This window comes from Salvia splendens, chromosome 6 (assembly GCF_004379255.2).
Source record: "Salvia splendens isolate huo1 chromosome 6, SspV2, whole genome shotgun sequence".
NCBI classification, from domain to species: domain Eukaryota; kingdom Viridiplantae; phylum Streptophyta; class Magnoliopsida; order Lamiales; family Lamiaceae; genus Salvia; species Salvia splendens.
The window spans coordinates 34,568,574-34,592,652 of NC_056037.1; the positions used below are offsets into that span (position 1 = coordinate 34,568,574).

The following is a 24,079-nucleotide window of genomic DNA, read 5'->3' on the forward strand; positions in this document are numbered from 1 at the left end:
TTTATTTTATTGACTTAACAAAGTATTCCGTCCGTATTTTATTGACTTGAGAAAATATTCCATCCGTCCCTTAAGAATATGCATTTTTTCATTTTTAGTCTGTCCCATAAGAATATGCATTTTCTAATTTTAAAAAGTCATATTTTATTTACTTTTTCTATCTACCTCTCTTTTACTTCATCAATTTTATATTAAAACTCGTGCCGACCCCAAAGTCCATATTCTTTGGGGACGAGGGAGTACTTATTATTTATTCTCTAGCATGTACTGATACGCATCTCTTGAATTTTGCATCAACACGTAAATCATTCAATCAACACACAATTAACCAGAATTAATGAACACATGAATAATTAAAACGAAATAGGTTCTAAACATTAAATCAATAATTAAATAACCATCAAAGTCAATTAATCTCTTAACCTAAAATTCTAGAAAACTAATTACGTATAGAACATAACAAAAGAATGTACAAAATAATTAAAGGGTAAATTCATGTCTAACAAAAATCAAAACTAGATAAAATGAATGAAGTAATAATAAAGCTCTAATGTAAAGAATGTGTATTTTAAAGCACAAGAGATCATTATAGTGTAGGGGAAACACGGCTCGAAATAGGAGACCCGAATTTGATCTTTGAACAAATACACATGCCGTGTGCTCAGTAGAGACGAGCACATGGTCGATGTACATCCCGCTAGTTCGAATACCATCAGGTCCATGTGCTAAGTAGATGATACGATACACAATCTGTGTACCGAGCACTGCGATTCTAGTTAGTTTCAAATAACCCTGAGTCCATTCTTCATTGTATTACTCTTCTCCACTCATTCAAGTGTTTTACAAAACTCAAATTAATCAAACTTCCAAAAAAAAAAGAAAGAAATAAAATGAGGGAAAACATAAATAAATTTCAAAAGGAGAGCACAACTTGGGCTTCTTCCTCCTGGAGAAAATATACAACAGATTTGGGGATGAAAGTACAAAACTACCTACCAACTACTCACATAAGTATGCCCAATCAGCCTATAGCTTTTGCAATCATGGTGTTAGTAAAAGCTTACTAATGAATGGAGATATGGCTGCGAGCAACGCCTTCGGACATTCCTCATGTGGAAGATGGCCACAACCAGATATGGCCACCATTCTCTGCAGATAGATGACATCAGGTGAGGAGAGAGAGGATTGAAAGAGATTAAAGATGTGAAAAGAGAGAGAACTCACAGAATATAATAGTTTGGAAGCCAAAGTCTGAACAGACTTTAAAGGGACAAGGGCATCTTCTGCGCCTGCAATAACTAAAACTGGCAACTCCTCAACTGCGTTGAGCATCAATGCCGCAGTTTGCGGTTGCAAGACTGTTTCATATGATAGTCTACCGATTTCATGAAGGGCCTCCTCCCAACCTTCCACATGCAATGGGGCCTGGCATCATCCACAGTAGGTCAATATTCTATTTGGTTAAAAGCATAATTGTTAAAGACACACAAGCATGTTTCAGTGAAATTGTTTTGAAGGGTAACGTAGAATGAAGCAGTTGCCGAACAATGTGACAGGCACATATAAGATATTTCAAGTGAAAACAGCATTTTCACCAAAAGTAATGTATAAGATGCACAGAATAGTACCTTATATAGGCTCAAGACTTCAGTGGTTAGTTTGGTGGCATCATACCAAGCTCGCCGATTCACTACTTGAGTGATTTCTGTTCGTAGAAGAGGACGCACCATGTGCTTTTTCCCTAGAGAAGTGCGTAAAAGTATTCTGGCAAAGGCTGGAACTAGTTCTCTCGATAAACTTACATTCAGCAATATGACACCCTTTATCTCCAGCTGAGAATATAGCACATGAAACTGATTCTTAATCTCAAGTTCTGTATTATTTTGTACCAAACATCACATTTACATCAGACTAAAGTATCATAATCAGCTTACATTCACAGGATTTGCTGATGACCGAAGTTTCTGCACAGCTTTCAGGGCAAGTAATCCTCCATCATCGTGGCCAACTAGCACTACTGAGGAAAACATCCCCGCGCAAAAAGAAAGTAGCAGATCCACCTGATAAATTTTAAATCCTATCATATTTCTGACACATGAGCTTTACAAAACATAGCAATAATAATGCTAATAGAGCCATATCTGAAAATGTAACGCTCAAATGTAGGATCAACCTCCTAAGAAAGTAGTAGGGACCCTTATGACGCCCTACAGTAGCAATGACTAGAATCATACACATCATACATTTTATTCTTATATATGCTAAGATAAAGCATACCACAGATACATATGACTCATTACCTGACTATCAAGCTTGTAAGGATTAGATGATTGATTTTCCTCCCAATCATTCTTCACTGGCCTTGATGTCAAACCCCATCCAGGTCTATCAAAAGCAACAACAGGACAACCTGCTCGTCCTGCAAGAGTGCTGATTATCTTTCTCCAAGAGAAGACACCTCCTCCGAATCCGTGGATTAGAACAATCCCACAATTTTCTACCACATCCCCATTTCTTTCTATCATTGGAGACCCTAACTTGCTGAGTTCAACCTCCTCAAAAGACTCATGCAAGCTCAAAGAAGGCATGTCCTCGGATATTGGGGATGTTGGAGTGCTCGCCAGGAGGGGAGTTTCAAGTGGGGAACGACTACTATAGAACTGGTTACTGATACTCCTACGAAGACTATAGGGGGTCTTCAGTGGAATGCTTAATGATGGTGCATCAAAAAGTGTAGTGGAGGATAAAGAACGTGAAGGTGATCCTGGCATGTGTATCTTGTAATGAACTGTTAGCCCAAGACAAGAGAGGAATAAACTGTCCTTGTCAGCAAGTAAACTGACTGGAAGTTCCCCGTCATCCAGCACCAATCCCGGTGATCTTCTCCTTGTGACACTCTCACTTCGGAAAGATTTCCCTACAGGAGTGGGTGATCGTGGAACCTTCTGGTAACCAGTGAAAATCATTTTACAAGAAAGCACCTGATAATCAAAAAAAGTATATTAGCTAAAACCTTAACTAGAGCAAAATAGAGATAGAGAATTAGGAAAAATGTATTTCATCATCTTCATATAATAACATGATATGAGCATGTTTTGTACAATATGCTCATTATTTAGTCTTAAGGACATTTTATTGACATTGAGCACCCATTTACAACGATTCAGCTTTGCCTAAATAATGAAAGAAAGCACAATGGTACGAGTGATCATGAACTTACTGCCTCAGGATCACGGTGAAAACTGAATTTCCTTCTAGCCTTGCAACTTGTACGATACGCCACAACAATGTGGCCAAGAGCAAACACAACAGATGACATAAATAAGACAGGCATCCCCCAAGATTTCTTCAGGTGGATCTTTTTCCTCGAAAGAGAAGCTGATGCTTCACCATCAAGTTGTGAATGAACAGTGAATACACACGCCTTGATGGAAAGAACAAGTATTGATAGGAATGAGCAGATTGTTACAGTTCCTAGATAGGGACCGTGTGATAATGCTGGGCCATCACACATTGTATATACACCTGCTCACATTCAAAACTGATCAGATTGACTTCCTACAATAGAAAAGGGCTTCACAACTCTTAATTTGATCAGTGATTAACAAATTACTCGTTCGTGCCAAAGCTGGATACTTGGATATTTCAGAACGTGAAAACAAACAAAAATGTCAGTTCAATTATAGTAAATTATAATCCCTGATTACTAAAACAAAATCATAACTCAATCGCACTTTGTATGTTATTCAAGATTGCAGATTTATCATCAGGAGCAACAACACAAGTACATTCTAATTTTAGAATTGCAATTTAATACATTGGCCATATGAGTTAATTATACTAGAGACAGAAAAGAAAGAGAGTAAATGAAGAAATAAAAGGACACAAGTAGAGATTGGCAAAGCAGCATAAAATTGGTGTTTTGCATTGGTTGCAGCAAAAAGTAAAGAGAGAAGGAATCGTACAGATGATAAGGAGAGATCTGATAATGGAAACAAGAGGAATATCCACAAGCGAGCTCTTGAAGGCGTATCTCTCCAAATGTTCCCTAAAACTAAAGCAATTCACGCAGGTAAAGCTAGATAGCAACAAACAAGGAAAAATAGCGTCGGCAATCGCCACCACAACCGGCAACGCTACCACCAGCAGCGACGAAACCATCGCCACCACGAAATAAACAGTCCTCACTCCTCTCCGCACCTTCTCCCCCCACAAACCGCCCTTCACCATCATCAATCAACTCCGACACCGGGAAAACTAATCTCAAATGCTTTCAAGTAGAAAACAATCGGAATGTGGATCGATGAGAAACTAGAACTCCACAGAAATCGCATTCCCGACGTCACAACACACAAACCTCGGCGTCGCGCTAGGGTTTAATTTAATCACAATTAGTGTAATCCTCAGGTTTTCCAGAAATTGAACAAATTATAAAAAGTAGTAGTAAAAAAGGAATTGGATAGAGAAAGAATGAATTTTCTCTGGTCGGAGTCTTTTTATTCTACAACCCTATGAATATGAATGATGAATGATGAATGTGTGAGAGATGAAGGGGGAACAGTGTGTGCTGTCTGTGACATCAATCCGAGGTGTAATCATCGAATCAAAAGAAAAGTCTCAACTGTCAAACATTTGAATAAAATTAAATGAACTATTTTTATGTATGGAGTTGACAGTTGGATTCAGCAATATATTTTGGTTGAAATCTTTATCTGATAGGTGTATTAATTAATGAGTGATGCTAAATGGCTATAATGTGGTCGGCCATAAAGAGTTAATTTAGTCCATTTACGTGTATAAAAAAATTAGAATTACCGATATAAACTTATATGTGTGTGAATTGACTTGTGAGTTGATACTTATCTTTGAATTCCATTACGTAAAACACATTAATATCACGAATTACTGTATACGTTGAGCAACAATCAAGAAATGACAGTAGTAATAAGTTGAGCAAAAACTACGAAAGAACAACACTAACATGTTGAGCAACATATAATGAAGATGATATAAAAGTAAAATCAAGTAGTATTAAACCAAAAATTTGAAAAAAAAAACAAATTTTTTTATTATTTAATTAATTTATGTCTCAACATGCACATCACGATAATGAGAATCAAAATATAATCAGAATTATACGATACTTATTAATAAAATAGAGTTGGAAAAATGCTAAATGCAAACTCAGCTAAACCTGCATGAATTTGCTTTAGATAAAAATAGTGAAATTTATTCTTTTTCTTCCAGCGAATATGGAGTATTTAATTTCGACCAGTTTAATTGGGGTTAGTTGTAATTAGGGATGTCAATCGGGCCAACCCGTTCGGGTTGTCGGGCCATTCGGGTACGGGCTATTCGGGTTATGATTTTTTCGGGTTATAAAAGTTCGACCCTAACCCTAACCCTTCGGGTTTCGGGCTAACCCACCGGGTTATTCGGGTCAATGCGTATTTTTAATTCTTTTATTATTTTCAAAAAAATAATACGTATTTTAAATTTTCTTTAATTATATACATATTTTTAATTAATCATTCAACAATGAAATATGTATTTTTTATTTTCTTTAATATTTTTAAAAAATATTAAGTTATTTAAATTTAAATAAGTTATTCATTACATAATTATTTACAAAATATCTATCAATAGTATGTTTATGTTTATGTTTATGTTCATGTATTTAAAATATAAATCAACACTTTGTTTCAAAATTCAAACATAAATCAATTCGTAGAAAATTAAATAAAATTTTCATAACGTGAGAGGTGCATCGTAGATGTAACAAAAATATTTTGAATTGTTAAAAAGTGAATTATCAGGATGCTAGCTAATTGGAGTAACTCTAAATTTTCTTAAATTATGATTGGTCAAATTTAATTTATTCCAGCTGTAAATAAGTCAAATAATTTATCTTTGTTTTAATAATCATCAAAGTACGCATAATTAAATGACGAAGCGGCGTCAAAATACTTTGCACTATTATATTGGAAATATACTAAAAGAAAGCTTTTATATACGAGTATTTATGAATCCATGAACCACATAGTGATTTTTTTCGTGATCTTTTATAGTCGGTTGACGTATTTGGATTTTGCATGGTTTTAAAGGGTTGTCTTGGATGATTTTGATTATATTTTTATATTTTGGTATGTTTACATGTTTGTTGAGAAATGATAGAAAATGGATTAGAAAATGTACACAAAATATGTGGATGTGCAGCAGCCTTGTTTGAGTCAATGTTTCTCGCAATTTTGAAGTCTGATAAACCTCTAATACATATCATTCTCTTCGTCTTCGAAAGAGCTTCGCGTGGATATATTGCACACCTCAATCGGAGCTTTGTAGAGAAAGTTATGACCGTTACAAAAACTGCTCACGGTGCAGAAGCCTTCAACCCGACGGGCCGACCCGTAACCCGATCGGGTCAGCCCGCATAACCCGACAACCCGATCGGGTCAGCCCGCATAACCCGACAACCCGAACGGGTCAGCCCGAATGGCCCGATTTTAAATTCGGACTGCGAAATTACAACCCTAACCCTGTATTTTTATCGGGTTATTTGGGCCGGTCCGCGGGTTCGGGTTACATTGATATCCCTAGTTGTAATCTGGGGTTCAAATAAAATCAGCATTTTAGGAAAAGCTTTAAGAATGACGTAATTTAGTAATTTGGCATTACAAATAAGTTAACCCGGTAAAGAAATTATGATTTCCTCGTAAATGTATGCTGTACATTCATTTTACCTACCTGTCAGCCCCTGCCCATCCTTTTGTAATTTACAATTACCTTTTTATTGAGTGGAGAGCATTTCTTTTTGTTTTTTTCTCTATGTATGGAAATATTATGAGTGTTTTAAAAATTAGTAATCCGTATTCATTTTTCAATATCCTCAATGTGGACTTGCATTCTTTTGAATATACCATTTCCTACCCAGGTAATTGAATTAAACAATTGATCATTGTTATACAATAATTAAATAACTTCTTAGTTTGACCAATTGGTCTTTTCTTCTTTTTTTTAATCCACGTTTTGCATTCTCATTTTTCTTATCTAACTTAATATACTACGTTGAACAGTAATATTAACAAAATGTGTGCATATTAATCGATATCATACACAATTCTTGTAAAATATTAACAAAAAAACAAATAATTTTCCTGAATAGTAAATACTAATTTTATCCAAATAATTATCTTTCATGGTAAATTTAGCCAATAAAATAAGTGACCTGCTGAAAGACATCTTGATGATATGTAATGAGATGAAAATAGTTACTACTTTTATTTGAGTCGTTTTCAAGATACTAATACTTGTAGGATTTACTATTGCTAATATGTTTTTTTTAATCTACAATTACACGGTGTTTTAATTCATGTGACTGCTTACACGACATCTCTTCACCTTGAGGCTTAACCTAAACCAGCTAGTAGAAATTACTCCATCTGTTCCATATTAATAGAATCATTTTTCTATTTTTAGAAGTTCCAAATTAATTGAATCATTTCTATTTCTGGTAAAAAATAATTTTTTTTACTTTATTCTCTCTACATCTTTCTTACTTTTTTCACTAACCATTTAACACACTATTTTTAAATTATGTGTCAAAAAGAATGGCATGTAGTGGGTATCTAATTTCCATTTGTTTGCATAATTGTAGGTGGCGCCGCCGCCCGAGAATTATGACCGTTTGATATTAAACGTGATTACATGCATCATTGACGTTAACGGAAGACATGCTGTCGGCTCCATAAATCTAACTAATTTCCCCGCGCGGGGCACCACCCTACCATTATTCATATTTTTTATTTTTTTAAATTTACTGGTAACAGGGCAATTTCACAAGATGCTACGCATAATAAGCTTACACCATATGTAGCCTGTAGACATAGTAGTTGAATTTAAAAATGAACCTTTTACCTTTAATACTACCTTATTACTACCTCCCTTCCATCACATTCAAAACGAAGCATGAATTTTTATACTGCAGTGCATTATTAGTATATAATTCTAAATGCGAATTATAAGATGACAGGGGTATTAATAGGAATACTAGGTGTAGGTCGGTACGGTATAACCATACCGAGAACCCCATACCGCGTACTGAGAACTGCAGTATTACAAAATATCATACTGAAGCATTTTTCGTATATCAAAATCTGGTATACAAAAAATTCGGTATGATAAATTTTCAATATCGTTACTGTACTGTTATTCAGTATACCATACCAATTTTGCTATGCCATACTTTAATAGTATACCGAAATATGGTACAATATAACGTAATACCGTTATATATATTATCAGAATAATTTATGAAAATTTTTGTGGTACAACATTTACATTTTCCGTATATCTTGAATTATAATTTGTGTCATTTCTTTAGTTGTGTCCCCAGATGATTACCTGTATAGTATGAAAAAATGTACTCCGTATTTCAATCTGTTTGTTGAATTTTGAAAGATTATTTCCTTTGAGTCTTAATAATTACGTTAAAAAAGAATGAGACCTTATCATATTTTTTACGTTAAAAAAGAATGGGCCCCTTATCAAAAATTTTAAAATGAATACTGTTGAAAACCTTATCATTACATTTACATCCATGCATACAGAAAAATTCAAATAAAACCGTATATATATCGAGAATGTAAGAAAGGCTATATAAATGATGGACCCGCAACAGATCACATGTCAAAACTTTATTGCTGGCGCATTCAAATCACGTTTAGCTTTTATGAGCATCCGCTGCTCGCTGTGACGGACGCCGTCCGTGCCGCTGGCACGGCAATGCGCTGTCCGCTGCTACGCTCTCACCGCTGGCACGGCGCTGCTCGATGCATCGAGCTCGTCCGTGCCGCTGAGCAGGCGACGTAACGCGTTTCTATTCGCCAACGGATTATCCGTTGGAATTTTTTTTTAAATCGAAAATAATACCAAAAATTAAAAAAAAATCAGATTCCCAAAAATATAGTCGTTTTATTACCGTTTTTTGATTTTTTTATTTTTTTATAATTTTTTTAAATCACAAAATCATCTATAAATACACACATTCATCATCCATTTTTCACATCAAATTATATCTCATTCATATTTTTTCATACAACTCATCTACTCTCTCACTCAAACCCTCTCTAAAAATTCAAAAATGGATTTCACCGATATCATTGCAGAAGCGGAGCATAAAGAACAAGAATACTATGAACAATATCGTGCCGCCTATGAAGCCTATGTCGCTGCCACTACCCCCGCCCCTCCTCCTCGACCAACTAGATCAATTCGCTGCTACATCCCTCGTGACCGGGAGGGAGCCAACGAAAGGCTCGTTGCCGACAATTTTTTCGACCAGCCGCGGTTTCCGGAAGATTACTTTCAGCGCCGTTTTCGCATGTCAAAGAGGTTGTTTATGCGTATTGTCAATACATTGTCCGCCCGTGTTGAATACTTTCAATCACGTAGAGACGCAACTGGTCGGTAAAATCTCTCGGCGTTGCAGAAGTGTACTTGTGCCATCTGACAACTTGCTACTGGGCAAACAGATGACCTCTTCGACTAATATTTGCATGTGGGTGAGTCAACTGGAATCCTATGCCTCAAAAATTTTTGCGACGGCGTTCGTTCTGCTTTCGGTGAGGAATTCCTTCGGGCACCCACCACCGAAGATTGTCAACGATTGCTTCATCTGCACGAAACAGTCCACGGTTTTCCCGGTATGCTTGGCAGCACTGACTGCATGTATTGGAAGTGGAAGAATTGTCTGACTGCTTGGATGGGGCAATACTTAAGCGGCCACAAAGGCGGCGGCCCAACGCTTATCCTTGAAGCGGTCGCCGACTACCGCCTATGGATTTGGCATACATATTTCGGTGTTACCGGATCCAACAACGACTTGAACGTGCTCTATTCTTCACCACTCTTCAATGATGTTTTGAATGGTGTAGCACCGGCGATCGACTTCACCGTCAACGAAAATGCATACCACATGGGTTACTATCTCGCCGATGGTATCTACCCAAGGTGGTCGACTTTCGCGAAGACGTTCAACAATCCGCAAGATGCGAGACGGGTTCTCTTTGCGCAACGTCAAGAGTCTGCTCAGAAAGACGTCGAAAGACCTTTTGGGGTCCTTTAAGCCCGATTCAACATTGTGAAGACCCCGTCTCGGCTGTGATACGTTAAGAATATCGCTGACATCATGTACATGTGTATTATCTTGCACAACATGATTATAGCTGACGAAGGACCGAGGGCGGTTAACTTTTACGACGAGGATGAAGCCGGAAGCTCATCCGCGAGGTCCCCCACGCCGAGGTGTGCATACGACGATGTGCGAGATGATCGAAACAAGACACACAATGCGCGATACAAGAACTCACATTGAGTTACATGAAGACCTAATCAAACATATTTGGCCGAAATTCGGCCACGAGTCGTGGGTTTTTTTAATTTTATGAATTTAATTATGTAATTTTAAATTTTTAGGATTTTAATTATGTAATTTTAATTTTTTTTTAATTTGTAATAGTATTTCGGGTATTTTTAATGTATTTTAATATTGTGGAAATGTTTTAATTCAAATTGAATAATAGAATGATGTGACCCTTGAGCATGTTCTTGCAGAAGAGTATGGATGTGGTTTTGTGCTCTTGGGGAAAAAGCAGAGAGTAAAAAATTAATAAAATTGGGTTCGGGCCTACATTCATGCTCTTGCCAAAGAGCATGGACGTGGATGTTTTGAATGATTATCGGCGCGCTTATTATTTTACAGCACCCCAAGATTTCGTTTTTTGCTGCACTTGATTTTGATTCGACATCTATTAAAATAAACTCAACTTGTATAAACAAATCCATTACATTCAAAAACTTTCAAAATAAAATGTTCACTAATAAAGTTAAACTCAACCACCAATCATTAGAGTTATTGTCAACGATAAAGAATATTATACTGAATTTGAATGCATATCCTCTCTTCAATCAATGGTATTACTATTAGAGTGTCCACAATGGGGGAGCCGCGGCCCGCGGCTCGGTGCGCGGCCCCCCATTGCAGAGGCCGAGAGCCGCGGCCGCGGCCTTCACGCGGCTGAGCCGTGTGAGCCGCGGCCCTCCATTGCATCGAGCCGCGTTTCGCGGCTGAGCCGCGAAATTTAATTTTTTTTTTTTTTTTGAAAATTTTTTATAAATATACACTCTTATTTCCATTTTTTCACTTCATTCTACACTTCCAATCCCTTCATTTTACACTCTCAAACACTACAAAAAATGCAAGGTGGAGATGGTAATTCCCCTGGGTATGGAGACCCGGGATACGGCAACTTCCCCAATCAGACGTGGAGTCCGCACTCGCCCCAATTCCGGGTCCAGCCATCCCAGCAGAGGAACTTGGTTCGCCAACCATCGGGGTTCGGGGACTACCGACCGAATATGGACGCGATCAACAACCCGTCCCAGCAATTCCAATCCTCCCAATTCCAATACTCCCCGTCTCCTCTGTCTGAATCTGATAGATTCACATGGGAACAGTTGATGGGTACACCGGAGACCCCGACATCCGGTAGTGTGGAGATGGAGGCCCCCACCGGGGGTCACCGAACCGGCGGTGGTGGGGGGCGAGGTGGCGGAGGTGGGAGTGGGAGGCGAGGCGGCGGCGGTGGCGGTGGCGGTGGGGGGCGAGGCGGCGACGAGCATGGGCCCACCGGCGGCGGGCGAGGTGGAGACAGAGAGCCGGCCACCGGCGGTGGCCGAGGCGGTGGTGATCGGCGAGGCGAGAAGTACAACGACGACGAATCCCTCGCTGTTGCGCGGGCATGGGAGGCGGTCACGACGAATCCGGTCATCGGCACGGATCAGACCGACATTTGCTTCTGGAGGCGCGTACTGACGGTGTACAACGGCTTCAAACCAGAAGGCAGTGCCGGACGTGATGAAGGCCAGATCCGGAAGAAGTTCGGCCGGATCAGTAGAGCTGTGAAGAGGTTCAGGAACATTTACGAGAGACAGCTCCAGAATGCCGAAAGCGGCCGCAGCGAAGGCGACGTACGGGCGTTATCGTATCAGTTGTTTAATACTGAACGCTGGCCCAAGTTCACCTACTGGAATGAATACATGCTTCTCCGAGACTCCCCTCAATTCAAGGCGATCTGCGACGATGAGACCGGTCCTACTGGGAAGCGGACAAAAATCGGGGCCGACGGCACGTACAGCAGTGGTACCGACTCACGTGCATTCGACATGAATGACGATGTGAGGGATGAGCCCCCCTCGACAATGTCGAGGCGCCAGCGCCCGCAGGGCCAACAATCCGCCATCCGGGAAGCTAGATCCGCTTCCCAAGTCTCTCGGGCGAGCGCGGCGACACCGCACCATTCAACACCGACCGCGGCGTTGACTCAAACACTGGAGGTGCAGATGATGAAGCAACTCCAGGATAACTTGTCCTTGTACGAGAAGTCGACGGACCCTATCACCAAGATGATGTACTACGACCTCATTCTTAGGTTGAGGTCGAAGTTGGGCTTCTCCGATGGGTCGGCGACGGGCGAAGCAAGCGGCAGTGGGGCCGGTGTCGGCGGCGGTGGAGGAGGTGAAGAAGATGTGCCGGATTCCGATGACGCCACCGAGTAGGAAGCAGTGGCGTTTTTTATCTTTTTATTATTATGTTGTGTTTTTAAAATATTTTCGTTGTAGAATTTTCCCCTATTAATAGTACGACGAAAATTTGTCTCTACTTCTCTCTTTATTAAATTATTTTTATTATCCAAATTATTAATCTACTAAAATTTAATAACATTAAATTAAATTAAAAAATAACATTAAAAAAAAGCAAAAAAAAAATTAATATTTTAGAGGGCCACATTTGGTGGCCCTTTGAATTTGCATTGACTTTTTTACATTTGCCATTACAAAGGCCACATGGGAGCCACAATTGGTGGCCGGGCCACAAATGGTGGCCTTTGAAGGCCACCATTGTGGACACTCTTAGTATAACATAGTGTGGTATTCTTCTACAAAACAAAATCGGAATCATAATAATAGTATGCATCATTATTTTTTTGTTGTCATGGGAATCATGATACTATTAAATTTCTTGAATATTATACCGAATTTTAAATGCACATCCCGAGTTCCCAACACAGGGACGTAGCCAAGATTTCATTCCAAAATATGGAAGCATACACTTATTTTATGAATATAAAGAAGATTACATTAGATAAGGGAAAGGTAGGAGTTTTAGTTGATTCAGAGGAATTGGTAGTTTTAATATGAAAAAATCTTATTGAATTATATACGAACTACTAACAAAAGGAACTGGTACAATTTTTTGGCAAGTCACTTTTAGTATCTACTTGTCGGAAAGAAGTTCGATCAAAATACCAATCTGCAACTGCTTGCCTCATCGTCTGAAAATTGCATATACCAAATAAGTTGAGCTTATGGTACTATGAAAAAAATAATTTGTATTCCTAGAAAACCACATATAGATGAGAAATTCAATAGAAAGAAAATCTTACTATAATTCAAAATTATTTGTTAATTGGTTCACAAATTGGAAAATATTTACCTCTCATGATTCCTAATTCAGTGGAGGTGCAGCTCTTTAAGTTATTGGTGCAATTTGTGACTCCTTCTAGTACGAGTGATGTAAGCTGCGGAAAAATAATGATAATAATATATAAATCAAACGAAAATATAAACTAACTACAACTAATTTATTTATAGTTCTTCATTCTTGTTAATCTAAACTAAAATACTCCATGTTACCTGAAATCGATCAAAAGCTGATTCTAGTACAAAAAGTGGCGTTTGGATATCCTCAACCAAATATTCAGGGAAGAAACACTGACATGTAAATTATGATTAAATATTAGCATCTCGAAATAGACTTAGCAAAATTAACAGAATGAGAAATTTATGAAAATAGATTAACTACTACTCACCAAACTCGACTTCCTCTTTGATGTGCACTTTGGGGGCAAGGACTTGCCCAACTTCTGCAAGTCACATTTGAAAATAAAATGTTTGCATTTAATTAAAAGCTATGCTCAGTTTTAAAAATAAGTTATACTCCTACATAAAATCACATAATTCTTAATTTTCTACATTTGTTCAAAATTATTGGCAAAAGGGCTTGAAAATGTAAGACATAAAAGTTTGGAAGATTATTACGTGTGTTTTAATCACATCACCAAAAAACTTTTCCCTGTTCTTGTATCCATGGTGACCCTTTCTGTCAACAAAAATATAAAATGAATTAATTGAATAATACTAATAAAAGTACTTCTATGTAAAAAGCTTTGTTTAAGAATATTTACTTGATCTTACCCACGAATGAAAAATCCAGAATCAGAAATACACTTGACTCGAATCTCATCGGAAAACAGCTTGCGAAACTTATCGCAATGTAAGATTGTCGCTAGTCCACCCGCTGAGGTCCCTGTCAGTATAGCCTGTAAACAACAAAATACGCTATCAAATTTAATGAATCACAAAAATTGTTAATACATATATATCAAATTAAAGTACAAAATATTCATGAAAATATCTTACATTCTGAGCATTTCTCATTCCTTTGGCGAGCATTTCGTCCATCATAACGTTAAATATTCTTGCACCCCTAAACGTGAGGTTCATCTTCAGAAACAGTAGAGTAATTAATCAAATTGTATATAATCTGTGCTTATATTATTCACTGGTTTAATTCTAAAGGTAAAATGAAAATGAACATTTTAGTTGAGATGAGATTACACTTTAAAGAAAGGAAAAAAAAAGAAGACTTACAGCATGGCTGTGTTCAATATCCGACATAAATGAGAAACCATCACAGTAATAAATGAAAACCTTATGCCAGTTGCAGAAATCTAAAATTAAAAAACAAATCAAATTAGCATCCAAACCATAAAATGAAGAAGAGTCATTTGATAGAATATTTCATTCTTATTCACTCACACCGTTTAACTAATTAAACATCAATTTTATTAATTCTGGTGTTAAAAAGCATCACATAACTTACCCGGATTAGATGTGCAATCAGAATCCAATATCCCCGAGAAGGTGGTTTGAGAAGCCATCAAGTGACTACTCCCTAACCTCGAACTTGATCTGGCGCGACAATCGGATATATGGTTACACCATCCACCACCCTAAAAAAAATGTTGGAAAGAAATCATGCAATTAAGATGATTGATTTCAATTGATTGATTCCAATTGATTGTATACCATAACTAGAATAGGATCCTCAATTATCTCTTTACCATATGTAGATTTACCTTACCTATAAAAGTTTGTATAGGAGATACATTGTAATCAAGCAATTATGCAATAATATTACCCATTCCCGATCCATTCTTGATCCCTTACAGTTTCTTCATGGCATCAGAGCAGGAAGATCTCTGGCTCAGAGAAATCTCATCATAGCCGTGTAATACCATTCTCGGCCTTCACCTAAAACCAAAACAGAACCCAACCTCATCGAAAATGTCAGACACAGGAGAAGAAAAACCAACAACCGAATCCTCAACATTGAAGATGAGCAAGAACGTTACCGTGGCGTTCAAATTAAACGGGAAGAACTATCCGTTGTGGTCGCGCTTGATGAAAGTCGCGATAGGAAGCAGGAGAGGATATACACATATCCAAGACAAACCGCCGGAACCCGGCAGTAAGAGGTATCGGGAGTGGGAAGAGACCGATCTGATGGTTTTTTCGTGGATCATCGACAATGTCGAGCATGATATTATTGCCGACTTCGCTCACCACCAAACTTCCAAGGCGTTGTGGGATAACCTCGCAATTACGTTCGAAGGAAAAGCGGATCCATATCAAATATACAACCTGGAGGATAAAATAATGTATATGAGACAAGGAAATCTCGATGTCGAAACATATTACCGTCGTCTCCACGGACTGTGGATAAACATTGATCGAACTCAGAAGCAACCAGTCACGTGCTGTGACAAGGGGATCGGGCAATATCGACAACACGCAAATGATAAACGGCTCATCAAATTCCTCACAGGCCTGAACCAAGAGTATGACCACATCCGACGGGAGATCCTCAAGGAGCAGCCGTACCCCTCAGTCGAAGAAGCCTACGGATGGGTGAAGAAGGAGGCGGCTCGACAAAGGATCATGCCACCGGCGTCCGCTCCACCCATCGGAGACTCCTCTGGCATTGGGAGTGCCGACGCATCATCGGGGGAAGTAGGCTACGGATTCGGGGCACAGAGAGACCGACCGAGCAATCGGGGAAGCCAGCAACGACCGCCGCCAGCCGGAAACAACCACCAAACTGCCGGAACCGGAGGGAGACCGGACAAAAGCAAACTGTGGTGCTCCCACTGTGGTAAAAATAAACATACGAGGGAGACATGCTTCCTCTGGGTGGGATACCCGGAATGGTGGGATGAGAAACAGAAGGCGCGAGCCCAAGGGAAGTTCGCCGCCGTCGGAATCGCGGAGAACAACCCACGCCAACATCCGAACCAGAACAGAGACGGAACAATTGGGGGAGGAAATCAAACCAACAATCCTCCCCAACCGGAAATCGGCGGTGGTAGTGGCTGCGGCGGAGGAAGTGGCATCCGAATCGGAAACTTTGTGGAACGGACTGGAGCGGCGACGGAGGAACCGAATTGGGGGAGCGGCGCGTTAACTGGAGGTAAAGGGCTTGATCGAGAATCAAGCCCTAACTTACTCTCTTATTTGCTTTTTAGTCCTCCCCCTTATATGAAATACCAAAACATACCCCACCATATTAAAAGGAGACCCCCAGACTACTCCTATTATGATAATCCGCCCATGATTAGTAGAAATCTCAAATTAACCCCAAATGTTGACCAAATTGATACCCAAAATAGGTTTGCACCTCTGATGAATATTTTCGCTGCATTAAACGTGCAAAACAGTGATAGAATTCATAAAAGGGGTTGGATTTTTTATTGTGGAGCCACAGATACCATGACCCCCGAGAGGACAGACTTTAGTGAGTTTGGTGAAGTCACTAAAACCTATGTTAGAACTGCAAATGGAGAATTAATTAAAGTAGCATGAGCGGGAACCATAGAAATTTCTCCAAGTCTTCGATTATCAAACTGTTTATTTGTGCCGAGCTTGTCTCAAAGATTGATGTCAGTTATCCATGTCACACGAGAACTGAATTGCACTCTCCTGATGCACCCAAATCATTGTATTTTACAGGATATTCGGACGAGGAAGATCGTTGGGCGTGGCACTGAGAACAAGGGACTCTACTACGTGGATGGGGTAGCTCAACATGGCAGTGCAATGCTAGCTCACGGATCTGCAAGAGAAGAGGCTTGGCTGTGGCACAGAAGACTAGGACATCCCTCCTATGGTTACTTTCAGCTTTTGTCTCCTAATTTTAGAATTCCTAAAGATTTTTCCTGTGAGACATGCGTTTTGGCCAAGAGCCATAGACAATCTTTCAAACTTTCAAATACCCGTATGAAATTTATGTTTGAACTTGTGCATGCTGATGTATGGGGCCCTGCGCCAGTTATTGGGGGAAAGGGATTTAGATACTTTGTGACTTTCATTGATGACTGCACTAGGATGACATGGGTTTATTTCTTGAAACACAAATCTGAAGTTGTCGACAAATTTGTTCTTTTCTTTCATATGATTCAAACCCAATTTCACACCACCATAAAAGTCCTTCGATCTGATAATGGGAGGGAGTTTGTCAATAGTTATATGTCCGAATTTTTTAGGAAAAAGGGTCTTGTTCACCAAACGTCGTGTGCCTACACACCCGAACAAAATGGGGTCGCGGAGAGAAAGAATAGAACAATTCTAGAAGTAACTCGGGCTATCATGATTGACTCCAAGGTTCCAACCTTTCTTTGGCCAGAAGCCGTGGCAACCTCCATCTACCTCATAAACCGATTACCCACAAAAATCCTCAACAAGAAAACACCCCTTGATGTCCTCTCCCAACAAGCCAAAATACCCGAATCCCATAGCATGTCGCCTAAAGTGTTCGGTTGCATAGCCTATGTCCATATTCCTAAACATGAAAGAACAAAATTTTCTCCGTGTGCTACTAAATGTGTTTTTGTGGGATACGGGATAAACCAGAAGGGATATCGGTGCTTTGACCCGAATACTAAGAAGATTATCACCTCTATAAACTGCACCTTCGTGGAAACCCAGTTCTTCTACCCTCACCACCTTAGCAGTCAGGGGGAGCAGAATCCTGAAACTAATCATGGGGACTGTCTAAGTTGGTTTGTGTCACCTCCAAGTCCTTCAATTGCGGAACCACCCGAGACTGTAGCGATCACTGCTGCCGAGCACGCCTCCCCACCAGAGTCTCCTCAACCACCTCAAGATCAACCTCAACCGATATCCCAGGTATCTCCTATACTAATCTCTGAAGAAAATACCGCGGATAATACTAACCCTGCAGAAAAGGAAGAAGAAGATAACACCATTGATAGTGACACTGGGAAGTATGTCCTTCCCAACCGGAGTACTCGGGGCATTCCTCCGAAATGATACTCTCCCGAGAAGGTTGGTACAAAGAGCAGATATGGGGTCGCAAATTTTGTGCAAGGAAATTTGAGTAAGATGGCACGCGCGTTTGAAGCGGCACTATATGAGGAAGAAGAAATTCCGCAAACCGCCGAGGAAGCAATGAAGCACAAACACTGGAGAGAGGCCATGTTTACAGAAATGAAAGCATTGATGAAGAATAATACATGGGTGAAAGGAAAATTGCCAGAAGGAGTTAAAGCTGTGGGATGTAGATGGGTGTTTACTATCAAACGAAGACCAGATGGCTCAGTCGAAAGATATAAGGCACGACTTGTAGCAAAAGGATACACTCAGACATACGGAGTTGATTATGCTGAAACTTTTTCGCCAGTAGCAAAGATCAACACAGTCAGGGTATTATTCTCGATCGCAGCCAACAGAGATTGGCCACTTCACCAGTTCGACGTGACAAACGCCTTTCTGCATGGGGAACTACCTAAACCAATCTTCATGATTCCTCCTCCTGGATTCGGAAATGAATTTCAGCCTGGAGAAGTATGCAAACTTCAGAAGACTTTGTACGGACTCAAGCAATCCCCAAGGGCATGGTTCAGTCGATTCACTGAAGTAATGAAGAAGTATGATTACAGGCAGAGCAACTCAGATCACACATTGTTCATAAAAAAGAACAATGGGAAAATCACGTGTCTTATCGTCTATGTTGACGACATGATCATCACAGGAGACGATGAAGAAGAGATCGGCGAGTTGAGGAAGAATTTGTTCAAAGAATTTGAGATGAAGGATCTGGGTCTTCTCAAGTATTTTTTAGGAATTGAAGTTCTGAGATCAGAAAGGAGAATCTTCATCAATCAGAGAAAGTACATCCTCGATCTGTTAGCAGAAGTGGGAATGGTAGACTGCAGGCCAGCAGACACTCCAATGATACAGAATCACGGATTGCAGATAGTGGAAGGAGCGACGCTCACAGACAGGGGTAGATATCAAAGGTTGGTAGGTAGGCTCATTTATCTCTCTCATACTAGGCCGGACATAGCATATGCTGTGGGAGTAGTGAGTCAGTTCATGCACTCACCACAGGAAGATCATTGGGAAGCAGCTCTCCGGATTGTACGATATTTGAAGGGTACTGCGGAGCATGGGGTGTTGTTTGAGAAACATGGACACTTGGAGATTAGTGGCTTTACTAATGCAGATTGGGCGGGAAACCCGAATGACCGAAAATCCACGGCAGGGTACTTTACACTAGTAGGAGGAAATCTTGTCACTTGGAGAAGTAAAAAGCAAAAGGTGGTTGCACTCTCAAGCGCGGAAGCTGAATTTCGGGGAATCAAAAGTGGCCTCACGGAAATATTGTGGCTGAGGAAGCTCATGACAGAGCTTGATCTGTATGTACCAAAACCATGTAGACTGTTCTGCGACAACAAAGCTGCGATTAGCATCTCTGAGAATCCAGTTCAGCATGATAGAACTAAGCATGTGGAAGTTGACAGACACTTCATCAAGGAGAAAATTGAAGCTCGGATTGTCGAATTTCCATATGTGAAGTCAGAAGATCAGTTGGCCGACATTCTAACCAAGGCGGTGAATTCCAAATCATTCAAGGAAGTATTAAGCAAGTTAAGTATCGGAAATCCCGTTACTTGACTTGAGGGGGAGTGTTGGAAAGAAATCATGCAATTAAGATGATTGATTTCAATTGATTGATTCCAATTGATTGTATACCATAACTAGAATAGGATCCTCAATTATCTCTTTAACATATGTAGATTTACCTTGCCTATAAAAGTTTGTATAGGAGATACATTGTAATCAAGCAATTATGCAATAATATTACCCATCCCGATCCATTCCTGATCCCTTACAGTTTCTTCAAAAAAGTAACCATTTTCAATAGGATACAAAAAGATGGAAACATAGGTGAAAAATAGCAAATGATATACCACCAAATAAACTATCCAGCTATGAGATCCGGTTCCGAAGCCCTCAACGTACGAGTAAGCGGGTGCGCTTCCATCTAGACAAACTATACCAAAACAACAAAATATGTATTAGTATCACATTAGTCAATCAGATGTAACATTAGATATTTATTCAATGAAATTAAGCAAAACCTGCTCCTTTAGATATAGCGGTGTTGAGAAAAGTAACAGTGACATTGGCATCTCCGAGGACGTGATGAATATTCATCACGACAAGAGTGAAAATCAGTAGACAATCCATAGTGATGATGCATTTTATTTTCCCCATTCTCTTAAATAAACACATCATACAATATAAAATTAGTATACAACAAAGTAGTATTAATTAGAAGTTAGTTTGAGTTTGAGGAAACAAGTAGAAATGGTCGGGGCAGAGAATTAATGCCGAAATTAAAATGACCAAATATCATAATTCTCTTTCAGAAGTTACCTCCTGATTCAGTTGCAGAAGATTGAATGAAATAAGAGTGAGTTAGATTGTTGAAATTGTGCATGTAGTAAGGTTGAAAGCTAAGGAATCAACAAAGGGGGAGAGAGTAGAATTAACAAATGATTTATAAAGATGTATGGTGTGAACACTAAACTTGCTAGATATGGGAGAATAAAGAGGAGAATTCCATTTGCGCGCTCATATATCTTTGTTAGTTATCTCTTCAAAAAAAGATGAAGAATATCTCTGGAGATTTGATTCAGTCACGCCACCTCACCATTAACTGTTTACGCCTAGTTTGGCTGTTTCGGGATTAAATTTGGGCTTCAAAAACCATAAAATCCTTGTGTGTAAAGGAAGTCGGGCGAAGGAGCTATCTTTTGATTGATCGGATTCCGGCAATGCCGGCTTGTAGCTCTGCTGTTGGAACACATCAATGAATTCCGCCTCGTTAGCCACCATTGTTTAGAGGTGGTGGTTGTTGTCAAATGAGGTGAACCTCGTTCTTCACCAACAATCGTGAAAAGATGGTCCAAGACCCCTGAAACACTCATCATTAGCAACCTCGTAGTTAGGAATTTACCATTCCTTGCTGCAAGGAAAGCCCGATGAGGGTTCAACCTTGTGCTGGAGCTTTGGATTGATGATATAGTTGAGGCCTTGAGGGGCAGGCCCAAAATGTAACGGCAAATGATTCATTTCACCAATGTTATGACAGTTATAGAAAATATGTTATATACACAAAAAATAAATTCCCCCAATTATAATTCAAAACAATAACATAGAAATATCAAATCTGCAGTTTTTATTGAATGGGAGTAATTACAGACAGAATCCAAAAGTTGGCGATTGTGGCGCTCCAAATTATCGCCAAGGTTGCGTGCTAGAAAAAAAGAATTTCAAAAATTATATTTATCTCAATTTACTACACACCGCAGGAAACTGGAAAAGGTTACAAACAAAGGGGATAAATAAAGGATGGTATTGATGAGAATTCACTTAGTTGGCCATGTAGCTTGAGCTGACATTATAATGCCTACAATGACTCCAAACAATCCAAGTGCACTGCCAAAAATCTCGATGACAAGGATCTTAACAAAAAGAGTCGAGTTTTGGGCATCGGATAGGGCACAGCTGCTTCCTATGATACCAACGCATAGCCTTCATGAAAGCAAAAGAGCCACAAAGGGGAGAATGTGAGATGAAAGTGCTCTAAAATATAAGTTTATCTGATTTGACTGTTTAGAAATTACCCGCAGACAAGGTTAGCAAAGCCCACGATAATTCCAGATGCAAATATGGCATAGCCAGCTCTCATGGATTCAGGATCATACATCTTTGACTTAGGCACACTATCAAGCTTTGTTTGTAGAATGATAGCTACAATGACTCCATATATAGCAACAGCCTCACAGAAAATGACACTGAGAGGAAAACATCGGAAAGAGGTCAAGATATATCATCGTTAATACTAACAAACAGACACGAATAATTAAGCTTTCATCTCCTCAAGTGCAATGTCAACGCACAGAAAGAGTAGATAACCTCCACAGATGACGATAAATATATGGAGCAACAACAATGAGGTTAATTAAACAGCTATGCACATAAACCCTTGATTATGCAGTATGAAAGAAATGTTTATGAACCAGCAAGAAAAGCAGGTAAATCTCATTCTTGTAGACTTGTCTTAATCTTATACTCCGTATAGTGTTTTTTCATCATTGTTTTATTGTCCTTCACTGAAGAAAACCAAAGAGTATCTGGTGAACAGAAAGAAAAAGAGCAAAGAATATCCTCATAATGACGAGGAGACAACACATCCAATGTTCACAACTCTCCCGCCTCACATTCTTAACAACCAGATTAAAAAACATGAGAATAAAGTGGCAAAAATAATCGTAATTCTAGTTGTTTCCAGGAATTGGCAATCAAGATAATCCATGATTTCTAAAATTGGATCTTCTTTAAGAATTAAGAAATATATTAACGTTAAGGAACTAGAGAAGATTGGATCTGACTAGCAACTCGCCCTCACTAGGAATTTATCAACAGCTAGAGAAGCTCACTTCAGTTACACATTGAGCCGCGCCGTCAAGCTAATCGTGTGAAACTCAACTAACACACCCAATCATCATCACTTCGGTTCAATTTCTAGTTCACTTTTCAATAGGTTATCAAACACTTACACTGAACAACCTTCAGAATCCTCAAGCAATCGCATAATAAAGCAAGCACTTGTGACCCCCCTTACAAGGTCGCAGCTACAGCCCACAACTTAATTACAGCAAACACCGTAAGTGGAGAAAGATAACACCTAACTTATAAATTATGCTCAATTCAGTTAAGTTCTTCATATCGCTTCTATAAGATGCAGATACCATACAAGTGTGAAATAGTTTTAACGGATCGGCTAGGGGAAAAATTCCATCAAAAGTAAGACATCGGTAGATCAAAATCCAACTCAACCGATACAAGCATACCTGATTAGGTTTTTGGAGGTAATGCGAGGTGCTTTGATGGCAGCACCAATTAAACTACTCCCCGTTATGTAAATTCCCCTAAAATGAACAAAAAATATCACCAATTTAAGCCGGATATTGCACGAAGTAAATAAACAGTAGTCATACATCGCAGAGATAGATAAGACATAAAAAAAACAGTAATTGAACAGATACCAGGCGGCGCCGAGGACAGAGACGCCGATGGAGATGGCGATTCCGATGGCGGAGAAGGTGTACGGAGAGATCCGAAGCAGCGCCTGCCCCCAAGAGCTCGATGAGGTCACCATCGTGCTGTCCATGCTCAAGATCGGAAGATTTTCTCAGATCGAAGAAGAAAAAATAGATTTAGGAGGAATTATAGTTTGGTGAATTGGGCTGTTTCATTGGGCCCAGATTTGTAATCCCGATTATATAACCAAACATATATGATTAAATGGATATTTCACAATCTGAATTTACTCCAACCCAATTTGAGACAGATGTTCAATTCTAATTCTAATCGAAAATATTTTAACAATAACAATAATAATAATAATAATTTAATGATATGTGCACAATTTTGTGTGACATTGTGAGGTTCCGTTAATGACTTATGCACTCAGTGTAATCTGTGTATGATTCCGTTAATGACATGTGAACAATTTTTCAATGTTAAT

General features: G+C 39.2%; 3 protein-coding genes and 1 long non-coding RNA gene across 4 annotated transcripts; all 4 read right to left on the reverse strand.

The window, feature by feature from the left end:
* Positions 1-418: 418 nt before the first annotated feature.
* Positions 419-4,583, reverse strand: LOC121807203. The gene is made up of 7 exons (XM_042207420.1): positions 3,966-4,583; positions 3,221-3,525; positions 2,301-2,981; positions 1,935-2,060; positions 1,629-1,832; positions 1,225-1,425; positions 419-1,149 (listed from the first exon to the last, which is right to left on the reverse strand). Exons 1-7 carry the CDS (start codon positions 4,231-4,233, stop codon positions 1,042-1,044), a joined length of 1,893 nt encoding a protein of 630 aa, XP_042063354.1. The 5' UTR covers positions 4,234-4,583; the 3' UTR covers positions 419-1,041.
* An 8,614-nt stretch (positions 4,584-13,197) lies between these two features.
* On the reverse strand, positions 13,198-15,684 carry LOC121807286 (pectin acetylesterase 8-like). The gene is made up of 11 exons (XM_042207504.1): positions 15,534-15,684; positions 15,320-15,432; positions 15,002-15,131; positions 14,770-14,849; positions 14,539-14,622; positions 14,314-14,438; positions 14,158-14,218; positions 13,929-13,982; positions 13,753-13,830; positions 13,553-13,637; positions 13,198-13,391 (listed from the first exon to the last, which is right to left on the reverse strand). The coding sequence occupies exons 2-11, from the start codon at positions 15,332-15,334 to the stop codon at positions 13,357-13,359; spliced, it is 747 nt and encodes a 248-aa protein (XP_042063438.1). The 5' UTR covers positions 15,335-15,432; positions 15,534-15,684; the 3' UTR covers positions 13,198-13,356.
* A 4,760-nt stretch (positions 15,685-20,444) lies between these two features.
* Positions 20,445-21,002, reverse strand: LOC121808258. The gene is made up of 3 exons (XR_006052163.1): positions 20,920-21,002; positions 20,622-20,760; positions 20,445-20,533 (listed from the first exon to the last, which is right to left on the reverse strand). It is a non-coding gene; the product is annotated as an uncharacterized LOC121808258 (long non-coding RNA).
* Positions 21,003-21,707: 705 nt separating this feature from the next.
* LOC121806172 (V-type proton ATPase subunit c''2) lies at positions 21,708-23,763 on the reverse strand. The gene is made up of 4 exons (XM_042206115.1): positions 23,598-23,763; positions 23,403-23,480; positions 22,173-22,343; positions 21,708-22,080 (listed from the first exon to the last, which is right to left on the reverse strand). Exons 1-4 carry the CDS (start codon positions 23,720-23,722, stop codon positions 21,915-21,917), a joined length of 540 nt encoding a protein of 179 aa, XP_042062049.1. The 5' UTR covers positions 23,723-23,763; the 3' UTR covers positions 21,708-21,914.
* Between the last annotated feature and the right edge of the window lie 316 nt (positions 23,764-24,079).

Excerpts from the sequence above, each read along its gene's own strand:
- LOC121807286 (XM_042207504.1), bottom strand. Across the intron at positions 14,439-14,538 it reads GAATGAGAAATGCTCAGAAT|GCTATACTGACAGGGACCTC; the intron begins GTAAGATATTTT and ends TGTTGTTTACAG. Across the intron at positions 13,638-13,752 it reads CAGCTTTTGATCGATTTCAG|CTTACATCACTCGTACTAGA; the intron begins GTAACATGGAGT and ends ATTTTTCCGCAG.
- LOC121807203 (XM_042207420.1), bottom strand. The coding sequence starts at position 4,233 with ATGATGGTGAAGGGCGGTTTGTGGGGGGAGAAGGTGCGGAGAGGAGTG. Across the intron at positions 3,526-3,965 it reads CAGATCTCTCCTTATCATCT|GTGTATATACAATGTGTGAT; the intron begins GTACGATTCCTT and ends GAATGTGAGCAG. Across the intron at positions 2,061-2,300 it reads CTTACAAGCTTGATAGTCAG|GTGGATCTGCTACTTTCTTT; the intron begins GTAATGAGTCAT and ends AAAATTTATCAG.
- LOC121806172 (XM_042206115.1), bottom strand. The coding sequence starts at position 23,722 with ATGGACAGCACGATGGTGACCTCATCGAGCTCTTGGGGGCAGGCGCTG. Across the intron at positions 22,344-23,402 it reads ACCTCCAAAAACCTAATCAG|TGTCATTTTCTGTGAGGCTG; the intron begins GTATGCTTGTAT and ends TTTTCCTCTCAG. Across the intron at positions 22,081-22,172 it reads TTTGCTAACCTTGTCTGCGG|GCTATGCGTTGGTATCATAG; the intron begins GTAATTTCTAAA and ends GCTTTCATGAAG.